At 35.3% G+C, this 22,562-nt stretch overlaps 4 protein-coding genes across 5 annotated transcripts; 2 read left to right on the top strand and 2 right to left on the bottom strand.

The window, feature by feature from the left end:
- Position 1: 1 nt before the first annotated feature.
- On the bottom strand, positions 2–2,370 carry LOC105209522 (transmembrane protease serine 12). Its single transcript, XM_011179941.3, has 5 exons — positions 1,568–2,370; positions 1,199–1,308; positions 969–1,133; positions 651–903; positions 2–328 (listed from the first exon to the last, which is right to left on the bottom strand). The coding sequence occupies exons 1-5, from the start codon at positions 2,270–2,272 to the stop codon at positions 119–121; spliced, it is 1,443 nt and encodes a 480-aa protein (XP_011178243.1). The 5' UTR covers positions 2,273–2,370; the 3' UTR covers positions 2–118.
- A 1,834-nt stretch (positions 2,371–4,204) lies between these two features.
- Positions 4,205–6,086, top strand: LOC105209520 (serine protease snake). Its single transcript, XM_011179939.3, has 5 exons — positions 4,205–4,326; positions 4,391–4,900; positions 4,965–5,101; positions 5,177–5,286; positions 5,346–6,086. Exons 1-5 carry the CDS (start codon positions 4,263–4,265, stop codon positions 5,929–5,931), a joined length of 1,407 nt encoding a protein of 468 aa, XP_011178241.3. The 5' UTR covers positions 4,205–4,262; the 3' UTR covers positions 5,932–6,086.
- Positions 6,087–6,633: 547 nt separating this feature from the next.
- Positions 6,634–16,129, top strand: LOC105209567 (cellular tumor antigen p53). 2 transcript variants are annotated; one of them, XM_029038515.2, is made up of 12 exons: positions 6,634–6,872; positions 6,948–7,151; positions 7,210–7,449; positions 8,490–8,603; positions 8,670–8,709; positions 8,787–8,813; positions 12,636–12,686; positions 12,753–13,026; positions 13,108–13,348; positions 13,578–13,693; positions 13,768–14,076; positions 14,143–16,129. In XM_029038515.2, exons 2-12 carry the CDS (start codon positions 7,057–7,059, stop codon positions 14,160–14,162), a joined length of 1,527 nt encoding a protein of 508 aa, XP_028894348.2. In that variant the 5' UTR covers positions 6,634–6,872; positions 6,948–7,056; the 3' UTR covers positions 14,163–16,129. The 2 variants fall into 2 exon arrangements, with proteins under 2 accessions (XP_028894348.2, XP_028894349.2); XM_029038516.2 differs by lacking the exons at positions 6,634–6,872; positions 6,948–7,151; positions 7,210–7,449 and adding an exon at positions 7,864–8,248.
- LOC105209519 (putative gustatory receptor 94a) lies at positions 8,824–11,357 on the bottom strand. The gene is made up of 3 exons (XM_029038518.2): positions 9,191–11,357; positions 8,973–9,131; positions 8,824–8,918 (listed from the first exon to the last, which is right to left on the bottom strand). The coding sequence occupies exons 1-3, from the start codon at positions 10,148–10,150 to the stop codon at positions 8,844–8,846; spliced, it is 1,194 nt and encodes a 397-aa protein (XP_028894351.2). The 5' UTR covers positions 10,151–11,357; the 3' UTR covers positions 8,824–8,843.
- Positions 16,130–22,562: the final 6,433 nt, after the last annotated feature.

Here is a 22,562-nt window from a genome sequence, read left to right as displayed (position 1 = left end):
CTTTAGTTAAAACACATTTTAAATGAATACTTGTATTGTCATAATAAACAACGGTAGATTTCCTTAGTAACATAGATTATGAAATAGGTTATTGTATTGTATTATAAGTCGTTGCCAACTATTGTAATTGTTCTGGAAAGTAACTGTCATACTGTTCTGGCCAAACAACCGAGGTGATCCATTCAATGTATGAGGAAATGCGCGTGTAAACTCCCGGATATTCGCTGCGACAAAATGTGCCATACGAAGTCATTCCGATTAAATAGTAGCGGAAGTGCTTCCGATTTTTACGCATTAAATTCAATTGTAGTGGTCCGCCGGAGTCTCCCTGAAAAATAGTTATAAAATAGTAAGGATGTATACATAATACTAGGGTTGCTTTATTGAACCCTACAAGTTGTAGGCCACTCCGAACTTCGAATAAGCTTTTAAATAGGACTCATTTGTGTCCGAAACTCATATGAAATTAAAGAAAACCCAAAGTCAATGTTCTAATTGCTATATCTCTAGTTGAAAACCTATAACCTTCTATCGTTATACTGACGATAGACCATACATAAACACTAATTGAAAGATACTCAAGTTTTGGGGTTATGTTTTTGAACTAGTTCAATTAAAATCTACCACAATTTTCTATATTTGCAACTCACCTGACACGTATCCCGATTTCGCTCATAATCTTTAGCGCAAATCTGTGAATCCAACAGCCCTTCCGGCACACCAGTGTCTGAAGGCAAAATTTGATTACATTGCAGCAATGGTACAATGGACAACTCCAACTCGGTTAAGATATTTGTGGGTGCCTTTGCGAAGGCGGTCGAACCATAACCCATTGCATGAAGTTTATCATAAGGAATGTCATCACTAACCCACAAGCGTATCGGACGTACAAAGTTCGTGTAACTAAAATATATTTAGTTGTGGGATTGTAAATTACAGAAATAATTCGAGGCAGTTAAGGGACTTACACCACTGGCTGTGCCAGCCGTATGAGCGCTATGTCGTGATAGTAATACGAGGCGTTATATAAAGGATGCACCTGCACTTCGGCAATGGGACGCACTTGAAATACCTCATCGAAGTCAACGTTCTTCAGATTGATGTCACCCACTTTCACGGTCTCCGGCTGTTGGCTGCGTAGTGTGAAAATAGAATATAGAAAAACTCTTTTCAGAATATTTCTGTAAGTAGTCCTTACCCGCTGTGGTAGCAACAGTGTGCTACCGTTAAAACGAAGACCTCATTAATTAAACTGCCACCGCATTTGTACTCGTAGCTGTCGGAGAAGGAGCGAAAACCTAATGCAGCCTGTGTGAGTAATAGAAAAAAAATATATGATTATTATTTAATTACGCGGATTATCAACATTAATTAATTATTTAGACCTCATTGTGTATGTTCGATTATTATTGTCTTGAATGCACGGCTTTGGCCTCAATTTCGTAAATGATTTCAATGCAAATCATTAAATGTGATTAGCGTGAAACAAAAGTGAAACCGGTTTGATGCGGCACTCTCTATCGCTAATGGAATATGAATATAGTGTTTATATATATATTTTGCCTACCATGTGTGGATATTGTCCGGGCGCCACAATGGATCTTCCATTGAAATCATCATTCACCTCATCATTTTCGAGCGTCTCATCGTAAGCCGCACCATGTACTTTTCTCTCCACATTATTGTAGATGGCGGCAAAACGTTTATAGAGTCCTGGTGGCGGTGGTTTCGGACCGAACTTATTGTTACCCCTACCGCGACATTTGCCATAAGCATGTCCACGTCCATGTCCATTACCCGGTCCATTGGGGTTTGCACAGTCTGGCGGTGCGTTACTGTTGTCCGACTCAGTGGCCAAGACGAAACCTTGCAAACCATTATTGCCACCCTTATTCTTATTACCGCCATTACCATGCCCCTTTCCGTTCCCGTTTCCATTTCCTTTGCCTTGACCTTGACCGCCATTGAGTGCGGAGAACAAATCTTCTTGTATGTCATAATTCTCACCCTTATTCTTATTACCGCCATTACCACGACCATTATTACCATGTCCCCTTCCATTTCCGTTTCCTTTGCCTTGACCTTGACCGCCATCGAGTGCGGAGAACAAATCTTGCTGTATGTCATAATTGTCTCCAGGTGGTGATTGAATGCCAGCTTGCGGATTGCGACCTTGACCGTGCACTTTTCGGGTTTTTCGCAAACCGGACGCGCCAATGCTGTGTATACACAACACACCGTAGTACAAGATGAGCAGTATTCTAATATGCATCGTGTTACGTGAGTTCGGTAATTATTTTAATTATTCGTACAATATTTACTTAACAACCAGCGCTGAGCTTATCAAGCGCCAGACTGAACGCTGTGCCATATTGAAATGACAATTTTAGTCAACGTTCGAACTCAAAAGATAATTAATTTAATTTTTAATTTTTTTTATTCAGAACAGAAAAATGGGCTTTTGTTTTAAAATCGTGTTTTATGTTTTTTTTTGTGCTCATTAAGGCTATATGGGTGCATCCAGAATGAAATTGTTGGTGTTAGATCATTATGTTGAACTGAGTCGATTTAGCCATGTCCGTCTGTCTGTATATATACGAACTGGTCCTTCAGTTTTTAAGATATCGTTTTGAAATTTTGCAGATGTTATTTTCTCTTCAAGAAGCTGCTCATTTGTCGGAACTGCCGATATCGGACCACTATATCATATAGCTGCCATACAAACTGAACGATCGGAATCAAGGGCTTGTATGGAAAACTTCCGCATTTTACTACATATCTTAACGAAATTTGGTGTGAGTTATTGTTCATAGAAATAATTTTATCTCCGAAAAAATTGTTCAGATCGGTTCACTATAGCATATAGCTTCCATACAAACTGAACGATCGGAATCAAGGGCTTGTATGGAAAACTTCCGCATTTGGCGTGGTATCTTCACGAAATTTGACATGGATTACTGCTTAAGTTAATAATATAATCTTCGTAGAAATTGTTAAGATCGGTTAACTATATAACCTTAATGTTTCTAGCAAACAACCCGGCTAAAAAGAATTCGTAAAATGTTTTCTTTTTTTTACTTACTTTTTCTTACGTCTTTAGATTTGCTTAAACACATAGTTACTAAAAGAAATGCACCTATGAAGGGTATATTAGATTCGGTACAGTTAACGTTTTTTCTTGTTTTTTATAGAAAAAAGTCGATTACGTGACAATTCATACGATCTCTACCTTAAAGGATCTTGATCGTTCAATATGAACTTGACTTTTCAACTACGATTATTGCATAAGCAGCATACCTGCTTCAGTGTCTAATCTAGATTTGGATGATGCTGCAACTTATCGAATCTTTACTAACATCTTATCTTTGGAAAGTAGAAGAGCGTCACCATTTCTCAGTAATGTTTACTACATTCATCTATATCTTTAATTAGGAAAATATCGCGATTAGTAGAATGTCCTTAATGAAAAAAGATCCAACCTGAATGCACACGCGCCGAACACAGGTATAGTATACGTTCCATTGTTTTATGTGGTTTTTCCGGTAGCTCTTCGTTACGACCAAATAAAGCGAACAAAGAAATGGACGATTATATCCTTTTGAAATTTTAATTGATGCTGGGATTACCGCGAACCTTGAAGTGTATTTATGAAAAATAAAATATTTCTGTAAATATAAGCTACTATAAGTAATACGGACAGGATTTTCAACAGGGAAATTTCGAAGGGCTTCCCATGCTTGGAAAGTAATAGATAGCAAATAGTCGGACTGGTTGAAGTTGGTTTTTTAAGCGTTCGTGGGTTTCTTAGGACCTAACAGCGTATGAAGGCGTCAGTATTAATTTAGAGTTGTAGAGTGAAAGTTGTTGAAGCGGAGAAAATACTTTGAAGTGTTCATATTTTTTTTTTTCAATTTAATATAAACTAATTTATTGCACAATATTTGTGTGCAGCTGTAATTAATAAATAAAAATTAAATAATAAAGTGAAAATAATAATAAAAAAATATTAAAATGTAAGGTACAGCGAATATTAAGTTTAAGTGTGAGTGTACACTACCAAATTCCATAAAATTATATTAAATATTAGTCCAAGAGAATGACCACTTCTTTACACATACTTAGTTTGTGTTATTACTTCTATTTTTCTGACATTTATTTTAATGAATATGTGAAACTAACGGTATTATATTAATTCTCTTTACAGGCTAGCTTTGTTGTCTCTTGGCGATGTCACCTTTGGATTTTTCACGTTATGCAAAACAATGTGCGGTTTGCGAATATTTAACAAATTTCTACTTTTAAATTTGTTTTGTACTTTAATCATTGGTAATTATTAATATTTTCATGTAAAAATGCAAAAATATATTTATAAAAATACATTGTCTTTCAGCTTTTGAGCGTCCACAAATTTTCCAGTACTACCGAAGCACCAAGTACACAGATTCGCGGCGTGGTGGAAAGAAATTTTTCGAAAAATTGCCAAATGGCATGAATATGTTTGAGACGAAACCACGTCCGCCAAAGCGTGAAACAAAACTTGCTAACGCCTACTATTATAATGTGTCCAACAGCGGCAATACGGCGGTCGCAGTAACGACCAACAAACCACTGACTACATTACAACCAATTCCATTTATTGATGCTGACTTTAACCGCTTATTTGGTAATATAAAAAATGAGATCGGTATATCAGTGGAGCGACGAGAGGGCTCCTTTTGTCGTCGTAGCTTTGATGGCAGAGCCGGGTACTGCGTTTTGGCGCATCAATGTCTACATGCCATTAACAATTATCGTGTGCATCGTTCAAAGTTAGATGTGTGCTCGTATCGTCAAAATATACCGATAATCTGCTGTCCATTGTTTGTGAAGCATGTGGAGATCAAAAGCCCCAGCGCAAGAAGTGAGATTAAACCACCAATAGATGTTAATTTTATAATTAAATATTTTATTTTCTTTGTTTTCAGAATGTCAGCAATATAATGACAAAGTCGAAGGAGTCAAATTCGATTTTCCGCGCAAGTTTTCTGGGAAAACCTGTGTACCAAGTTTGCCGCTAATTGTAGGCGGCCAAATCACCAATGAAGGCGAATATCCACATATGGTAATTTAAGAAAGACACAAATAATATATATGTACAATAAATTATATTTAATTCTCGATCTATTATTCCTTATAGGCCGCATTGGGTTGGTCTCAAGTGGACGAGGACATAAGATGGGGTTGTGGCGGTTCATTGATAAGTGAGTTGTATGTGCTCACAGCAGCTCATTGTGCAACCTCAAGCGTGTAAGTTATAATTAGTCGAATAATCAGAAACCAAAAACTTAAATACACTTTTATTTTAGAAAGCCTCCTGATGTGGTGCGTCTAGGTGCGTTTAATCTTGATGAAATCTCAACTGATTTACAAGATATTGGCGTAGCAATCATTATATTGCATCCGCAGTATAAATCATTCTCCCACTATCATGATATAGCGTTGATAAAACTGGAGAGTAGAGTGCAAATAACTTCGAAAGTGCAACCAGGCTGTCTTTGGCAATTACCTGATCTAGATATTGCCACTACGGTTGCCACTGGCTGGGGACGCACCGAGTTTCGTGGCTCACGTTCCGATAAGCTACAAAAGGTGGAGTTAAGCATGATTGACCAGAATGTGTGTAAAAAACTATATAACAAAGAACGTCGTTTACCAAACGGTATTACGGATGAACAATTTTGTGCCGGTCATATGGCTGGAGGAAAGGATACATGTCAAGGAGATTCCGGTGGACCGCTGCATGCTGAATTACCGGAAATGAAATGTGTAAAGTTTATTATTGGCGTAACTTCGTTTGGTAAATTTTGCGCTAAACCCAATGCACCGGGAGTCTACACAAAGGTTTACCCATACCTGAAATGGATCGAGAGCATTGCGTTTAAGGAAAACTAAATGTTCATAAAATCTTGTGAAAGTTGGCATAGATGAATTTAAATTATTGCTGCACTCAATGATAACTATTTATTTGCATTACTAATTGTACGTCCCCTTGTATCTTATACATATATGTACTTTGTGTGCGTATGCAATAAATTTTTGTAAAATTATTTGTTTCATATTTTACTTAGTTATACATTGTTATTGTGTTGTGACAGCATAGGATTTTCAAAATAGTAGTAAATTAATAGTTAGTTACTAGGTCAACTTCCGGTCATGGTTTGCAGAGATTTACATACAACTGGCATAATTAAAGAATTTCATTTAGAATACATTCAAACTACAACTTCATTTTAACTGTTAATTCACTTAAATTATTTAATTTCAATTTGTTGGCCTTAAACAATATAAGTATATAAATCCGGGTACCACCTATATATTAAGCTATCTTCGAATAGTATATTTGTGAACTTTGATGTTCACATTTCGAGTTAAGAGTTCTAGCTTTATTGCAAACTTTATTACTATTAATTAGATCAATATATAAGTAAAATAATTATAATTTTATATAATAAATATTTAAAACAAATCTTCTATAAATACGGCATCTTTAATTGTCTATCTTCTTTTATAGAGTTTATTAAACAGTTGGCATCATTGCGCAAAATGAATTGAAGTTTTTACGTTCCACACACTTGTTGGTTTCTGCCGGTTGTTCATGTCTGGTTTTTACATATTTTTTCTTTAAATGTAATTATTGGCATTCAAGTAAAGATTAATTGTCTTTTGGATGTGTTAACTTGCTTAAAAAGCAAATGTGGGGATCAAATCTATTGTTTAAATATAAAAAACGGTTCCAGCTATTACGTTTACATTTTTCAAGTCGTTTTCATTGTTAATAAAATAAGTGAATATAAATATTATAAGAACATAATATTCGATGGTACACGTGAATGGTAAGCGCCACCGCCGCATCTAAAACTTCCGATTATTCTTTATAAACATCTACATCGAATTTGACAACTTATCAGGAAAGAGGCTGCGAATTTCACCACAATCCACAACATCTTACAAGGTTGGTAAAGGATTTACCAAGGCCTGGTTTTGTAAATTTCTCCGGTCGAGATATAAATTTCCAAGATGATTCAAAACCATTGCGAGAGTAGCTGTAGTAGCAACACTACCGTGAGCCCGATAAAGATTTCAATTTTGTCAGATACAACGATAAACATGAGGTGTGCATTACTTGTTTATTAAATGCCGAAGTTATAATAACAATTTATTCTGCTTTAGCACTAACCAGTTACATGAAATCGAAATAGAAAGTAAATATGTAACATTGCAACTGCACACTCAATCAAACGAACAGCAACAGCTTTTAACCCAATCTGGTGTGCAGAATAGTTGTGATATTACAACCAATGAACTTGACATTTTCACTACCGAAGCTAATTGCGGATACGAGCATTTGATAGATATTATGAAACCATTACCATTAACGCCAGAAAATTATCCAACTAGTGTCATAACCAAGTAAGTAGAGATAATCTATTTACATACATATAGTACTCTAAAAGAATTCTTTTAAATTCTTTTAAATTTAAATACTTTAAAGTATTATTGTATTTACAACATACAGATGTATATGTATCAGTTGGTATAGTGTTGTTTAGCATATTTGTTTAACTCATACAACAATTATTTTTTAACTTTTAAAATGAGATAATTGAGAGATATTGATTTCATTTAAATATTTGGAGTAAATTCATGATTTCAAATTCCTTTTAAAATCTTGAAAATAACTTAGTTAGCAACAACAAAATTGTTTTGCAATTTCAATTCATTTTCTGATTCAGTTGTTTTGCACTTTGTTTACAAAACAAATGTAAATAAGGCATTTACTTATGCAGTGGTAACCCTGGTTTACTGTGTAGACAGCTGACTTGTGGATTGTGATCAAAATGTCATGTTGCAAAGTTTAGTGATTCAGCCAAAAGCAATTAATAAATTTACAAAGAAATTTAAGATAAAAAATATAGAGATGACAAGAATTTTTTGTCATTAACATTATTCTCATATTTAAATAACAATTAATAATGAAGTTTTTGATATAAATGATTATCGATGATCATTAATTTGTGTTTTTTTTTTGTTTTGTACATGAGATGGCAACACTGCTATTGCGCAGATTAGTTTTCTGCAGTAATACGGCTATTGTTATTTACTTACCTGCATATTTTATTTTCGGTCTTTAATTTGTTCGTGTGGTTAAAGTAGTGATTGTATTGAAACTGCTAATATTTTAATTCGCAATGTCGTGGCATGTGATCAGGTAAATTGACATAATTTTTTACAAAGAATCTTGCTAGTGGACCAATTACATGGAGATAAAATCAAAATCTTTGGGTTGCTTCATAATCTAACGTACAGTATAAAAACAATTTTTTATATATGACGAAAGTTTGGGGCAGGTCCGCAACTATATTAAAATGTGGGGAGTTTCGTAAAAATAATATATAAGCTTGCGACAACTGTTCGTATTTATAGCTAAAGTGCTTACTCCTCTCTTCCAGTGAATATTCTTGTAGCTCAAATCAAACTAACAAGGACACAAGCATGACTGATGTTGTGCATGTTTCCGATGCATCCAATCCTTCCGATGAGCTAAACCGTGAGGAGGATATTATGTGAGTATTATTTAGCGATAATTTGTATTAAATATGTATACTTATAATTTTAAAACATTTTTGCAGACCAAATGATGAGCCGTATAAATATCTACAAGAACTTAATGTAAGTTAGTTTAAACAAAATTTTTAATTTTTTTTTAAATATAAATATTTATCAAATCATATTTCATTTCTTTACAGTCCGATAATCTTATGCAGTTCAGCCAGGTAAGCTAAATATCAGATCTTGTAGCTATTTTACTTCAATGAGAAACGTAAAGTAAGATCACTTTGCACGAATATTAACAAAAAGCTGGTAACCGCCGAAAGAACCTAGCAAGTGTATATTATTGAAAAGTTGTATAGAAATCGTACTTGTACACTTACATCTTGAATGAGTGATATATTAATTTCCAGCAATCCGAGTGGTTGAATTTTGTATTTTGTCACTAATACAAGCAATGAAAATGCCTCTACCGACTGTTTGAAACGTAAATCCGCATGTGTCAGATTAATGCGTTGTAGTATCAAGCCAGTTTCTTGCACCTGGAAAAGAAATCCATTACATTGCATTAAAAGTAATTTTCAAATTCACATACACCCACCTTCACAATGTTATTATCAGAAATGTGCCCTTGTAACATCACTTCGATCACCGATATGGCCAGAAAGACTGCATTAGTTAGCGCATGAAATACATCATAGGGCTCGTTGTTTACAAACGTTTCAGCAATAGCTAAATATTGTCTGAAACAACCCACTGTGATGCCGCACAAATTGCAAAGCAACGAGCAAATTAGTGGCGCCGAAAGCAATTGTAGATACGTTGTTGTTTGCCGGCAAATAATTTGGTATTTTTGCGCCAGCAAATCCAAACGATCAGCCAAGTCGCAAAAACGCTGCATACGATAATATGGTTTGTGCAGCTTCATCTGCAATGCAGTTTGCATGCAGTTGGTCTCATTGGCGATTTCACTTAAACGTTCATTTAATGTTTCCATCAGCACTTTACTAATAACTAATGTGCCAAAGAAGAGATGCGGCAACATTTGTGAGAGCACCATTGGCAAGAGTGTATATAATGTCCACAATAAATGTTTGTCCGGTTCATTACGTAGTTGTTGTAATATCAATGTCACCTCATATATGACAGGTATGAGTATGGCCTTAAGGATAACCAATCTTACCGATACAATCACTGTTTTAGCGCTGACATCAAAGAATTTGAGCGTCTCAAAAAGTGAAACACCATTAAAGAAACGCACAAATGTACGTGACAGTAGGAGTACTGTTAAATAGTTGATAATCACTGATGTGATATTCATATAACTGTATAGTTTAATGACATTCTCCAAATCAAATTGGTTTTGCTGCCAATCGTTCAACATACTTTGTCCATAGCACACTGTGAAAGCGATTGCAATTGTCAGTGAATACAACGCTGTTATATAAGAATTGTAAAAGCGATAATTCCGCAGTGATATGCCGTGCGCTGAGAAACCGAATAACATCAGATTGCCAATAGTAATTCCCACACAGATTTTCACCCATTTCAAGTGCTGCATTTCCTTTTATAAACTTTTTAACGGTAATTCAGTGTTTTTTTAAATTTTTTTGGGATTTCAGTAGCGAAACTTTTCCAAATGTTGTTTGTTTTACTTGCTTTCCGGCTGAACACTGGCGCAAAATCCACTCAACGTTTTTTAAACATATCGAAAATGCAAGTAAATAGCTGTTAATTGCATTTTAATTGTTTGTGGTTATCTGCAAATCAAATCAACAGTTTCCCCTATTCTTTATTTCAAACATGAGTTTGTCATGCGCGTCATGGTTTTGACTTTAACAGAGTTTATAGTTAATAGTTCTTCAAGTACGCGCTTTTACACCGAATGAAGCAAGAAAGCCTTTAGAAATAATCTTCAACATAAAATTCTAAGCAGTCTACAGATACTCCTATTAATAGTAGTATATTATACTTTGTAATATACAGGAAAACTGTGTAATGTTTATAGTTTGGTTTTGTTATATCAAGTTAATGGTCAGGAAGCACTTTAATGTTTATATATTATATACTTATGCCTTAGTGAAGACATCTTGTATAGTGTTATTAATTAATAATTTCGTGTTTAACCTCAAATACGGTTGGTAGTAATAAAGTGAGGTTAAGTTACTGAGATCATTTTATTTAATATTAAATATAATTGTGAAACCTCAGTCGGATATTCAATAAAGCAGTGAATACACTTGCAGACTTGTATGCATACCGGGTCGCAAGTCAGTTCACTGTACACTTATGCGACAAGTTGTTCATACATCATTTCGTTGCAATCTTTGAAGTGAGCGGACGTTATGGCATCGGATGATGCAATTGTGGCGCTACTTGCAATTTCGGGATGCGCTGAAAATGAAAAGCAAAAAAACAAAAGCAACCCTTTTGGTGCGAACATATTTGTAAAAATTTTACTGAATTCTCTCCTGTAGGAGTTTCATAAGCCTTTAAGGGTTGTTTCATTTAAATTTTTATTGAAAAATTTCGAAAACTCAGCCGTTGGTACTTCATCTCTGATCATGTGTCCAAAAAAGGCTCTTGCCGTGGACATTATAACTCAATATTAAAATCAAAAAACCAAAAATATTTCGACAGTAAATGGATAAATCTAGTTAATGATCGAAGGAAAAAAATTATATTAAAATTTAAATTTTTTACAGATTTTTAACAAAAAAAAATACTAAAATATTCGGCTTATTTTGGCTCAAAGAAATATTTGTAATAAAAAAATATATATAATCCTTAGTTCATTAACTACATAATGTTATTGCAAAGAAATGTGCAAAATTTGAACAAAATCGCTTCATACATTTTCGAAATATCGTGTCGCGCCATGATGCGTACAAAACCTTCCACTGCAAAAATGAAGCAAGAATGAGATCGGTCTGAGTATCACACAATACACTTTGCTACCCGTCGCAACGACGAGCAGAAAAATTGAAACATTTCAATTTTGTGCATACTTGCAGGCAGACCTAATATTTGGTGTACAGACCAGGCTTTACACGATGCGACGGTATGCCATACATGACATGTAGTACAGACAAGTCTTAAGTCAGCTCGTTAAAAACCCTAATTTCTTGAAAAATGGTCGGAAATAGTACAGGTCTTTAAAATAAAAGCTGTTTTATTGATATTTACAGTGCAAAGCATGGTACCAAGCTGATTAGACGCACGTACTGTATCCTCTGATCTTTAGTAAAATTCTATCGAAGTGTAATGTATTAATGTATATTACAATATCCTATCTGAAATTACGTACAGCTGTAATGTCATTGCAATGTAGTGCGAATTTCCAAACTCCTTCGGACCCTGTAGGAAATTGGAAACTGTAGAAATAAATTCATTTGAGGAAAATATATTTAAATTCTGATTTCGTATAGCTTTCGCTCCCATTTATATGCTTCGTTTGTCTCAAAAGAATAGTTCAAAATGTTGACATAAATTTCCTTCAGGGATAATGAAATCTTTAGAATCAGCATTTTTTTATTTGCTCAAATCGTTAAATTTCTCACAGGGGTATTCAAAGAACTCTCTCGTGTATTTCACCAGAAGCTACAAGTATTTTCACAAGAATATCGCATTATCGCTGCTTATACGTATCGGTGACGTATCGCACACTTACATATATACTTACTACGGTGAGCAATGGAGAGACACTCATAAATGGCGTAGTAACACCACTACAAGTGACTCAGCATATAGATAAATAAGAGCACAAAAGGAGAGCCGCCAGTGAGTAGCTTTGAAATTTGTTTACAAACAAACTGAAATTGTGAATGAAACCTCAAAATTTGCTTAGTAAGTTGCGTTGTGTGTTTGTGCACTAATAGTCTTGTTTGTCAGTGAGTCAAACAGTCAGTTAGTCGTTAGTCAACTGCAGAGCAAGCGAGTGCAAGAACATGAAGTTACAACACTTATACCGCCGTTACGAGCAATATGTAAATAAACAAATATATTTCAAATAATATAATATATTTTATCTTTTTTCCTTCCCACAGCAATCGGCCATACAGGAGTTGATACTGAAGCAGCAATTGGATGCTAAACCGGTGAGTTGTGGAATTTATTTGAATTTATATTTCAATATTAATATTTAATTTCGGACATTCACTTAGAATTTGGACATTTTGCCCACATTCGAGGAACACGACATTGGTGGCTACAAATTCAACGTGCAAATCGATAGTAATATTCAAGCCAAGAAGAGTTGGATGTACTCGCCCAATCGCAAGAAGCTCTATATACGCATGAATGAAATCATTTCATTGGAGGCTGTGTACGTGCCCAAGCTGCCGGTGCAGCAACTACGCGTGCGTGTGCTCATGAGTTTTAAGAATGAAGTGAGCGAGCCTGTGGTACGTTGTCAGAATCATCTCAGCAAGGATACTGGTATGTTGTTGACATCGTCTATTACTTGAGCTTTATACTTTTTAACTTAACTAACTTTTCCTACTTTCAACCACCTTTCAGAGACGCAAGAGCAGCGCCGTCACAGCTTGCTGCGCTGTGAAAATCCTACTGCTGAGTACTGCGGCACAGCTGATGGTAAGAGCATTAATGATCGTTATTCGATTTTAATGCCGCTCGGTATTAGCGCTATGCCAAAGAATGACAGTTCCATTTCGCAAACGATCGCCATCAAGTTCACGTGTCAGAATTCATGTATTGGACGTCGGGAGACAAGCATTATATTTCTGCTGGAGGGCATGAGGTGAGTAGGTGGCGACGCACATTAACTTTATCATATTAATTATTTTATTATATGTATAAAAAAAAAAACAAAAAAAAAAATCTTTGGACTTATCATTAAGTAGATTTGCGAACATGTTAGTGCATGCAACAGTGCATACCTGTGTGTTTGTGTGTGTGTGTGTGTGTATTGTGAAAGTCCTATTGATACAAAGTCCACTGATTCATACATATTCTCTAATTACGTTTAGTGGTGAAATTCTCTCACAACGTGTGCTGGACGTGAAGATTTGTAGCTGTCCAAAGCGCGACTACGAAACTGATGAGGGCAAACGCGCCGTGCCAACGAAGCGTAGGTCGAATGGAGGTTTGTTAATTTCACTACATTATTATTTTATTAAATTATAATTATTAATAAACAATCACTTTGTTCTACTGTAGAAATGCCCAGTCACACGGCCAAAGTAATGCGTGCCAGCAATGACTGCAACAACAAGCATGCAAAAGCTTTGAAAGATGAAGACACAAGCAGCGATTTAGAGAACAGCGATAGTGGTCTTAGCACTGCGCATGAGTTTGATCTGCAGCCAACGCCAAGCGGCGGTTATCGCCTTGTCATCGAACTCGATAAAGAGTTGATGCAGAAAGCGGTGGAGAACTTAAACCAGGTGGTGGCGCTGAAAATCTTTGATCAACCACAACAAGCCAAGCATTATAATAAAATGTGTCGCAAGCTGAGTCGTTGGAGAGGTGAGATAAAGCTAAGCTTTCAAATAATGTGCTTATTATTAACCAACACTTTTACTTTCGTTACAGAAAAGCTGCAGCGTAAATAATTTTAAGTGTAAGTTCAGTGTTAAAATTGCCTTTACTACTATGTATATAGTTAGTTATAAGTAAAGTGAGGTTAAAGTTAGTTCTAGTTTTATGTGTACTTACAATGTCTTGTTGAAGTTGAAGTTCAGTTCATCTGATTTGTCTTGTATCCAGCCAGTAAGTTGTATGCATTTATTTCCCAGTGAAATATTACGCACTACGCGCCTACATGTATTTGCATTTGGTTTCCATTTTTTGTTAACTTTATGTTATTTTTGGGCTTTCGGACATATTTCAATTCCTTGTATGCTTTGAAATTTTCTGTTAAAGCGCTTTAATGTGTGTAAGTTTTTAGTTATACGTTTTTTGTTGTTGTTTGCGTATTGAAATTACTTACACAAAAAAAAAAAAAAATAAGTATTTTAAAGTGAATAAAACCATAACTGTGAATGATCAATTTTGTTTTTTTTTTTTACAAAAATAAATTGGTACAAAAGAAATTATAAAAGAGAGAAATTATTAAGAGCAATATATGTATATGTACATATCGCTCATTTACTTGAATAGTGTCACAACTCAAAAAAGTCGATTTTTGTCGGAGAGCGATTTAAAGTTTTCAATTGTCCCTTATTTAGCAAATATAATAAAATCCCAACAGTTTATTGACAAATCTAGTGGCCTGTAATATATTAAATACAATGTTGGGCATAATTGGACCAAATAGAGTGTACTAAATCTTTTTCTGGGGCATAAATGTGACCCATTTTGAATTATGTCGTTATTTGTGAAAAATATAAATAAATTTCGCCGTCATAAGTCAAATGTGTCGCTTTTGCTGAAAAAAGCAATATGAAAAATTTAATTAATTTTTCACCAATATCGTTTTAATACAAAATGTGTCGTTCGTTCTTTCTGGAAAGAAAATCAAATTCACCTTTTCACAATATATGTTGGAACACAAAATATGTCGCTATTTCGTAAAAAAATTATAACTAATTCTGGCACAACTGAAATGTGTCGTTATTGAGGTTAAAAGCTAATGCAACATAACAAGTTTAATAACGGCACATTCTTATATTTATATTTTTTTTATATATTCCTACGCATCGAAATGCAATTTTTATGCAATATGGACGATGAAAGTGCGCACATTACTGCATACTCAACTCAAAAATCGTGTTTTTTGAGTTGTGACACTATTCAAGTAAATGAGCGATATCTATTTAAAGAAAAAAATATATAAATTTATATAAAATTTTAGAAATAAAGCAAACGAGTTGCCACCTCATCAAAAAATTACTTTTCTAGAATTTATTAAACAAATTATATATTTTACGCACAATTACTAATTACAAATGAGCTTCTCTAACTCGAATCACCATAATCCACAAAAAAAAAATTCGAGTTAGAGAGACTTTCGAGTTACGGAAGGTAATTTTTATGAAATTTGACTTTTATTGCCAATTCAAGAGTTTGGGTTATGGAGAACTTTGGGTTATGGAAGTCCAACTGTATTTCAATTGTACAGTGTACAAAATAATATGAAAATCTAACAAATAATATACAATACATTCATTTCGCCAAAATATTTATATATGCATATAAAATTATGCCATCCATCCGGATAGGCCGTGAATATAATATTTCATATTTACATAGAAATCATTCAAAAATAATTAAATTAAATGAATGTACACCAGAACTACTTTGTTTTAATACTGTTAATTTGGCTTAAAAATGCTTGATAAAAGTTTGCCATATGATTTGAGTGTTGTTTATCAAATTTTGTTTTGAGCCACAAGTTATTGCGATTGCAGATTGCAGATGTATGAATTCTTTGTTTTTGTTTTGTGTCAAATATAGCTTTAATTGTATTACATTTAAGTTATTGTTTAATGAATTATATGTGCCAGTAAATTTATTGTAAAATGTGCGAAAAATAAACAACTTAAATGACCAATAAATTTGTTGTAAAAACGCGGCGAAAGTTTGTGTTTTTCTTTCATAAATTATATGCATTGACTTGAAGTGGTTCTTCGACGAAAAAAAATCCATCGAACTCTATGCTTATAAAATAGCAGAAGCTTAAATTGTTATATAAAACGTGTGATTTTCAACATCAATCGTTCTTTCATTATAGGTCAGGATAGGGTTCGCAGTTTATCCATGTGACAGATAGTCGGTTCCCACCGTATGTTACAGAAAACCCACAATTGGTTCGACGTAACCGGAATGGAACCTAATTTTTATCCGTCAAATCGTTAAAATTCCACAAAATTAGTTGGGGACTATGTTTTATACCGCTATGACAACAACAACAACAACAGAGAACAACCTCTTGCATCAACGAAGATCTTCGAGTATAGCAATCTTGTTGTTGACAGAATAAAAATCCGAGTTCATTATGGTTACCTGGTCGATTGTGGTCCACTAATATACTGAGTTGGATAATTTATTCCAATTCGCTCGGTTGACCGAATATATGGCATCCAAATTTGATCAATATTAGTCTAGCGAAGGCTGTAAAGACGAACCTTGACGGTGACAAGATAGTATAAATGGATTTTTTGCGTTTCGTTTGACTAACGATCATCAAAGCTCAGCCATCGTGTGATAGACCACGCGAAGACAGTTCTTCTTCTTCAACCATTCTTGATATTAAATAAGCAGATTGCATTTAATACATGTTCCACAATACAGATTAAGATCTCAACCGAGTCAAAGACTTTCCACTCTCTAAATTTATTTAGGTAATGTTTCATTACAATCATTACAACAACGATGATTAGCTTGACGCTTTAATTGCTATTTAGTGTAGCAGAACCTCGATAGCTTGAAATTAAGATTTATTCGACGAGACGAGACGATGGCACTTAGTAAGAGTAGCAAATGAGATGTTGGATGTCAGGAAATGAGTCCTAATATCCTAGAGGGGAGTACGGTGATACACAGGAAGGAGCAATTGTAACTGACAGCTAATACTTATTCTAAGGAACGAGTAGTTCTCGTATTCTCCATATATGTATATTTGGCGTGGGAACCGCTTCGGCGATTTTAACCCAATTCAACAGAACGCGCCACTCCCTCTTCTCGCTATTCGGCGCCAACTGGTAATACCAAGTGAAACTAGATCGCTGTTCATCTGGTATTTCCATCGAAGTGGAGGTCTTCCTCTTCTTCTGCTTCCTCCAGCGAGTACTGCATCGAACACTTTCGTCCATTCGAACAACATGACCTAGCCAGCGTAGCCGCTGTCTTATTAGTGGAACTATGTCTATGTCGTCGTATAATTCGTACAGCTCTCTCTCGTTCTATCGTCCGCGGTATTCGTTGTTGCCAATGTTCAAAGGACCTTAAATCTTGAGCAAAATTCCCCTGTCGAAAACTCCCAGTGTCGCTTATCGGATGTTGTCATCGTCCAAGCTTCAGTGCCATAAAGTAGGACGGGAATAATGAGCGACTTGTAGAGTTTTATTTTGTTACGTCGAGAGAGGACTTTACTTTTCAATTGCCTACTCAGTCCAAAGTAGCAACTGTTGGCAAGAGTGATTCTGCGTTGGAATCAAGGCTAACATTGTTGGTGTAGTTGATGCTGGTAACTCTTATCAAAGATGTTGGAATCAAGTGAAGCGGTACGAAGGAGAGCAATAGAGAAGATGATATCCAAAAACGAACAACGAAATTTTTATTTGTCAAAGCGAAATCACTCTTACTAACTACTTCAAGATATGTGATTTTGGGTTGGACTCGACAGCACTGTGGCTTGAACTTGCAATTCGTAAATTTGGTGGAACTCACCTGTGTGTCGATAAACTACACAAGTCAAAAAATAAAATGGAGACGGGCTACCAATATTTTGATGAAAGATTTAGATATTTCATATAGTTCATCCGGTGCAGGTTTGGCTTAGGAACCGCTATGGGAAATATATCTATGTTGAGGGGTTTGGATTGAAAAATTTTGAATGAAAATCCCGATTTACGACGGAAACACAAAACGGATAATGATTTTTCGTGTACTCTATGGATTGATTTTTTTCAAATGTTTGTTTTTATAATTTCACTTATAATATCTTCTCTAACACTTTTTACTTGTACAACAAATGTAAGTATGTATATATTCATATATGGTAGATACCTCCGATTCAGTTGCAACATATGTGCACCAGAAGAGAATCCATTGAACTTTCTCTGCAAAGTTGGAATTGCGAAGACTTGTGATTTTTCAAAAGTTGATTACAGTCATGGCTAGACTGCTAGAGTCAACAGCACATGGAAAACTTAGTTATAGATAGCGGAGAAGAAGCCACAAGAATGTCATCTGCAGCAAACAACTTATTATTTTGTTGTTGTTATTGTAGCAAATGTCTTTTCCATGCTAATTTCATGTTGCGCATGCGTGCTATTGCACGCGTTGCAACACATGTAGGAAAATGCATAAATATATACATCCATGTAGAACGACTCGCACAAAAATAATGATAATTGCACAGATGCTGAGTTGCAATTTTTAGCATAAAAATCTGTTTATGCCACATGTGGCGTTGGCACATGCAACCACGAACGCATTGGCTGGCCATTGACCTATCCTAATGTTGTTTGCATTGGCGGCGACAAGCGAAAAGTATCTGTAGCATTTGCTTGAATTGAAGGGTGTTTGGAAGTGAGTGCTGCGATTTGAAAGGCAAAAAATAATATTAATAATAAAATTATATAATTTCTATATTTTAATAATTTAAATATATTTATGTAATTTTTCTAGTATATATGTATGTATGTAAAGATTCCAAGTCGGGTAACAAGCTGAAATCACAACATATAGAAATAACTTTGGTTCTGCGCATGCGCGCCTGACGCAGTCAAAAGCAATAACAGTACAAGCCTACAAAAACAAAAAAAATATGTTCGAATATTCATTTCCAATCGAAAACATGCATATTTGTGGCAAACGCGCCAATATGGCCACAAGCCAAAACTGAGTAAGTCACAAGATTGACTGGTGTGAGCACTGCGCTTTCGAATGCCTACTCGTTCGACGCATTGAAATGCAAACACATATAGATACTAATATACACACGCATACATACTCTTAAACATATATACACACTTACACATATATATATATATATGTTTATGTGTCTGTGTGCCCGGTTGACAACTGCTGTTGCTGGTCGGCCAACTCAGGCGGAAGACCTGTTCGTCGTTGCCATTTATGTTTTAAAGCCTTTTACGGCACATCCAAGCGCTCTTTGGGCATGTTGACTGTGCGTGTTGGCGCGTGAGCGGCATAAAGAAACCTTCCTATTGTATATTTATCTGCTGTAGACAGCAAAAAAAGCGTAATATCCAAGAAGAAAAACATCAATTTTACTATTGAATCGTGTAAACAACGCACAGCGATCAATAGCGAACTATTTCCCTTCAAAGTGTCGTCTTCCTACTGCTCTTCCGCACTCGTAAAAACACTCAAATAAAGTTATTGGCATTAGCTGCTCAATCGTCTCTATTGATATGTCTATTGCAGCGCACCTGTGCTATGCGTACGATCGATCGATCGTAGGTCGTGATGTACTTGTTTGCTTTTTCATTTAAGTTTGCCTTTTTTGTGCATTTTGTGGCAATTATGACGTCCAAATGTCTTTATCATTAAGGTTTTTAAGTGCCTGTTTTATCTGATTATGTTCGGCGAATGCGTGCTGCGGCGGAGCTTTTTCACTTCTTCACTTTTTCAAGTACTGTGTATATGGAATATTACATACATATATATATATATATATAAAGATATTGAGTCGAAAAAAAACGGAATGAGGTATTGCAAAAAATTCAATTACTCCAGACAAACATGGTACATTATATTTTAGAAGAAAAAAAACCAGGCGATTAAGTGAATTCGTAATGATCGATACTACAGTTCCAATTTGTTCGAAAGAAGTTAAATATAAGTATAGAATTTCATATTCTTTGTAAAAGATAAATTACCTTCCTGTTCAAGCCACAACTTTTAATTTTTGCCCAGTTTAGGAAGTTCCAACAATCTTATGAATATTTCATAATCAATAGTGCCGAAGTATTAGGTCTACAACTTTGCTTCCGCCGTTTTCCAATAGATGTCTGTAGGGTCAAGCACTGGTCGATTAAATCGATTAAATCGTTTTATATCGATCTTGGACATTTGTGTCAACATTAACCCAACAAAATATTTGTAGAGATCTGAAAATTCTCGACATTTGCGGGAAATTTTGCTTTTATTTTTTGATTCCAAGAAAAGTGTGGCTGAGGCTCATCGACATTTGTAACCGTTTTTATACAAAAAAAAAATTAAATTAAAAAAAAACGGCGGAAGCAAAATAGACCTAATATATAATCAGTATTATTGAGTGTTTCCCTATTTTTTGTCTAGAAATTCTCTAGATTGCTTAGGTACTTTAAAACTTAGGTTTAAGCAATGCTTGTGTTGCTAAATACTTCCCATATTCGAGTCTAAATTTGGAACATACCATGAAGCTACATTCAGTTCGGGTTTCACTTATTTTGTTTTCTTATTTTATGGTCTGGGTTCCTAGGTTTTGTTATATGAAAACCTGTCGGCAGTGAAGCTCAAAGCTCACGAACCTTTTTATCAAGTTTAGTACAATGAATTGCAGCAAAAGATATGCTAGAGATGTTCTTAGGATGTAGTAATGATACTGTTACTCTATATTATCTTCGATTCATAAATCACCATCACAGATTTTTCATTGGATTGAAGTTGTGCGCAAACCTGTTGACACGGTCCAGGTAATCGTATAAGGAAATATCAAATAGAGAAGTTACCTGGAATGCCAATATATACTATTCAGTTAATAATAGAAAAGTGCTCATCTTGAAAAATGCTAAAAAGTCTTACTGAGCAGATTAAAGCCTATGTGATAAAAAAAAGTTGACAATTCGAATCCAAGGTAATATAACCGAAGATGATAATATCGGTTGTTCCAAGTAGAGCTACTTTTTTCAATATACTTTTTTTGACAGATCACGCGTAAGTCGAGCTGTCGTGTTATCTTTGTTAAGTATTGTTTGCCATTTCATCATAGAAAGACTTACGTCAGAACAACGTTTACAAAATGCTCAAATTTATTACGAGAATTCAAGTTCTGTACAGAATGTGTTTCAAGCGCTTCGCTCAACTAACTTATGGTCAACATAAGCGGTCTATTGAGCGTACTATTTACAACACCATCACCCATTTTGAGGCCCAAAATTCATTAATGGATAATATTCGATCGAATAGACCACGTCCAGCACGCAGTGAAAAAAATATAGGAGCAATAGCTGAGAGTATACACGAAGATCGTGGAGATTCGATTCAGCGCCAGACGGACATATGGAACGACTTGACGCATTTTCGTCGTCGAGATCTTAATTTGAAAGCGTAGAAAATACAGCTTGTGCAAGAACTGAATCCGCTCCGACCTTTCCAAGCGATATCGCTTCGCTCTATGCGCTCTTGATTTCAATATTTCAAGTTTTAGGCCGGCGGATTGGCCACCAAGATCGTCTGATACTACATCGTTAGACTTTTTTCTGTAAGGATATGAGTCCCGTTTCGATTCAGGCCTTTGGAGCAAAACATGACGCGTGTCATTAGACAGTGCTCGAACGAATCATCGAAAATTGGACTCAACGAATGAACCATTTGAGACGTAGCCACGGACAACATTTGAAAGAGATAATCAGAAGTGTAATAGCCAGGGAGCGTTAGCCCCAGAATATAGGGTTCAACAAATAAATGTGTTCATTATTAAATCGGATTATGGTAAGTTCAACACCAGAACTCAACTCGAAGTGAAGAGATAACTACAAGCGACACAAAAAAAGCGGATGCAAAGCCAAGTTATCATGTCCGCTTGCATAACTGGAATACTCGAATAAAATGTGTTATTAGGACATTTAAATCAATGATAATCCATATTAATGTTCACATTTTAAGCTATTTCGCCCACGGTGCTTACCAAGTTTGTATGGAATGCTGCCGAACATCATTGGACAGTTGCTGTGTCTGTTATGACTGTTACTGGCTTTGGGAGCTTGTTGCGCTCAAACCACTTAAGCATTCTCACTCATCAACGACGGTGCAAAAGCACTCGATCGCACCGATCTTGTTACCGGAGAAGCTCACCGAGCGTGTGAGTGAGTGAGTGCAAGCGTTTTGAATTTCACGACAAGGCCAAGACAGCAGCAAGACAAACAAACACACCAGAAAAGTTAAGATAACAGCGGCGCAGTAGTGAGAATAAAAAAGAGAAAATAGAAACAAAAACAAAAACAACACCACACACCTCGGCTGGCTAACACTCAACACACGGGCTCTTGACTTTGCTTGCTTTTGTTGTTGTCGCTGAGAAGTATTGCGGGGAGTTTTGCCATTTGTGGCGCTTTAAT

This window comes from Zeugodacus cucurbitae, chromosome 2 (assembly GCF_028554725.1).
Source record: "Zeugodacus cucurbitae isolate PBARC_wt_2022May chromosome 2, idZeuCucr1.2, whole genome shotgun sequence".
Lineage (NCBI taxonomy): Eukaryota > Metazoa > Arthropoda > Insecta > Diptera > Tephritidae > Zeugodacus > Zeugodacus cucurbitae.
Note: the sequence above shows the minus strand (reverse complement) of the source record. Positions and strands in the feature narration are given on the sequence as shown.

What these genes read in the sequence shown, in the direction of transcription:
- LOC105209522 (XM_011179941.3), bottom strand. Translation starts at nt 2,272, where the DNA reads ATGCATATTAGAATACTGCTCATCTTGTACTACGGTGTGTTGTGTATA. An exon ending in CGGCTGGCACAGCCAGTGGT is followed by an intron (nt 904 to 968) that starts GTAAGTCCCTTA and finishes AATATATTTTAG; the next exon opens with TTACACGAACTTTGTACGTC. An exon ending in GAAATCGGGATACGTGTCAG is followed by an intron (nt 329 to 650) that starts GTGAGTTGCAAA and finishes ACTATTTTTCAG; the next exon opens with GGAGACTCCGGCGGACCACT.
- LOC105209520 (XM_011179939.3), top strand. Translation starts at nt 4,263, where the DNA reads ATGTGCGGTTTGCGAATATTTAACAAATTTCTACTTTTAAATTTGTTT. An exon ending in AAGGCGAATATCCACATATG is followed by an intron (nt 5,102 to 5,176) that starts GTAATTTAAGAA and finishes TATTCCTTATAG; the next exon opens with GCCGCATTGGGTTGGTCTCA. An exon ending in CATTGTGCAACCTCAAGCGT is followed by an intron (nt 5,287 to 5,345) that starts GTAAGTTATAAT and finishes CTTTTATTTTAG; the next exon opens with AAAGCCTCCTGATGTGGTGC.
- LOC105209567 (XM_029038515.2), top strand. Translation starts at nt 7,057, where the DNA reads ATGATTCAAAACCATTGCGAGAGTAGCTGTAGTAGCAACACTACCGTG. An exon ending in GATACAACGATAAACATGAG is followed by an intron (nt 7,152 to 7,209) that starts GTGTGCATTACT and finishes ATTCTGCTTTAG; the next exon opens with CACTAACCAGTTACATGAAA. An exon ending in ATCTTATGCAGTTCAGCCAG is followed by an intron (nt 8,814 to 12,635) that starts GTAAGCTAAATA and finishes TCCTTCCCACAG; the next exon opens with CAATCGGCCATACAGGAGTT.
- LOC105209519 (XM_029038518.2), bottom strand. Translation starts at nt 10,150, where the DNA reads ATGCAGCACTTGAAATGGGTGAAAATCTGTGTGGGAATTACTATTGGC. An exon ending in CTGATAATAACATTGTGAAG is followed by an intron (nt 9,132 to 9,190) that starts GTGGGTGTATGT and finishes TTTCTTTTCCAG; the next exon opens with GTGCAAGAAACTGGCTTGAT. An exon ending in ATATATCACTCATTCAAGAT is followed by an intron (nt 8,919 to 8,972) that starts GTAAGTGTACAA and finishes TACACTTGCTAG; the next exon opens with GTTCTTTCGGCGGTTACCAG.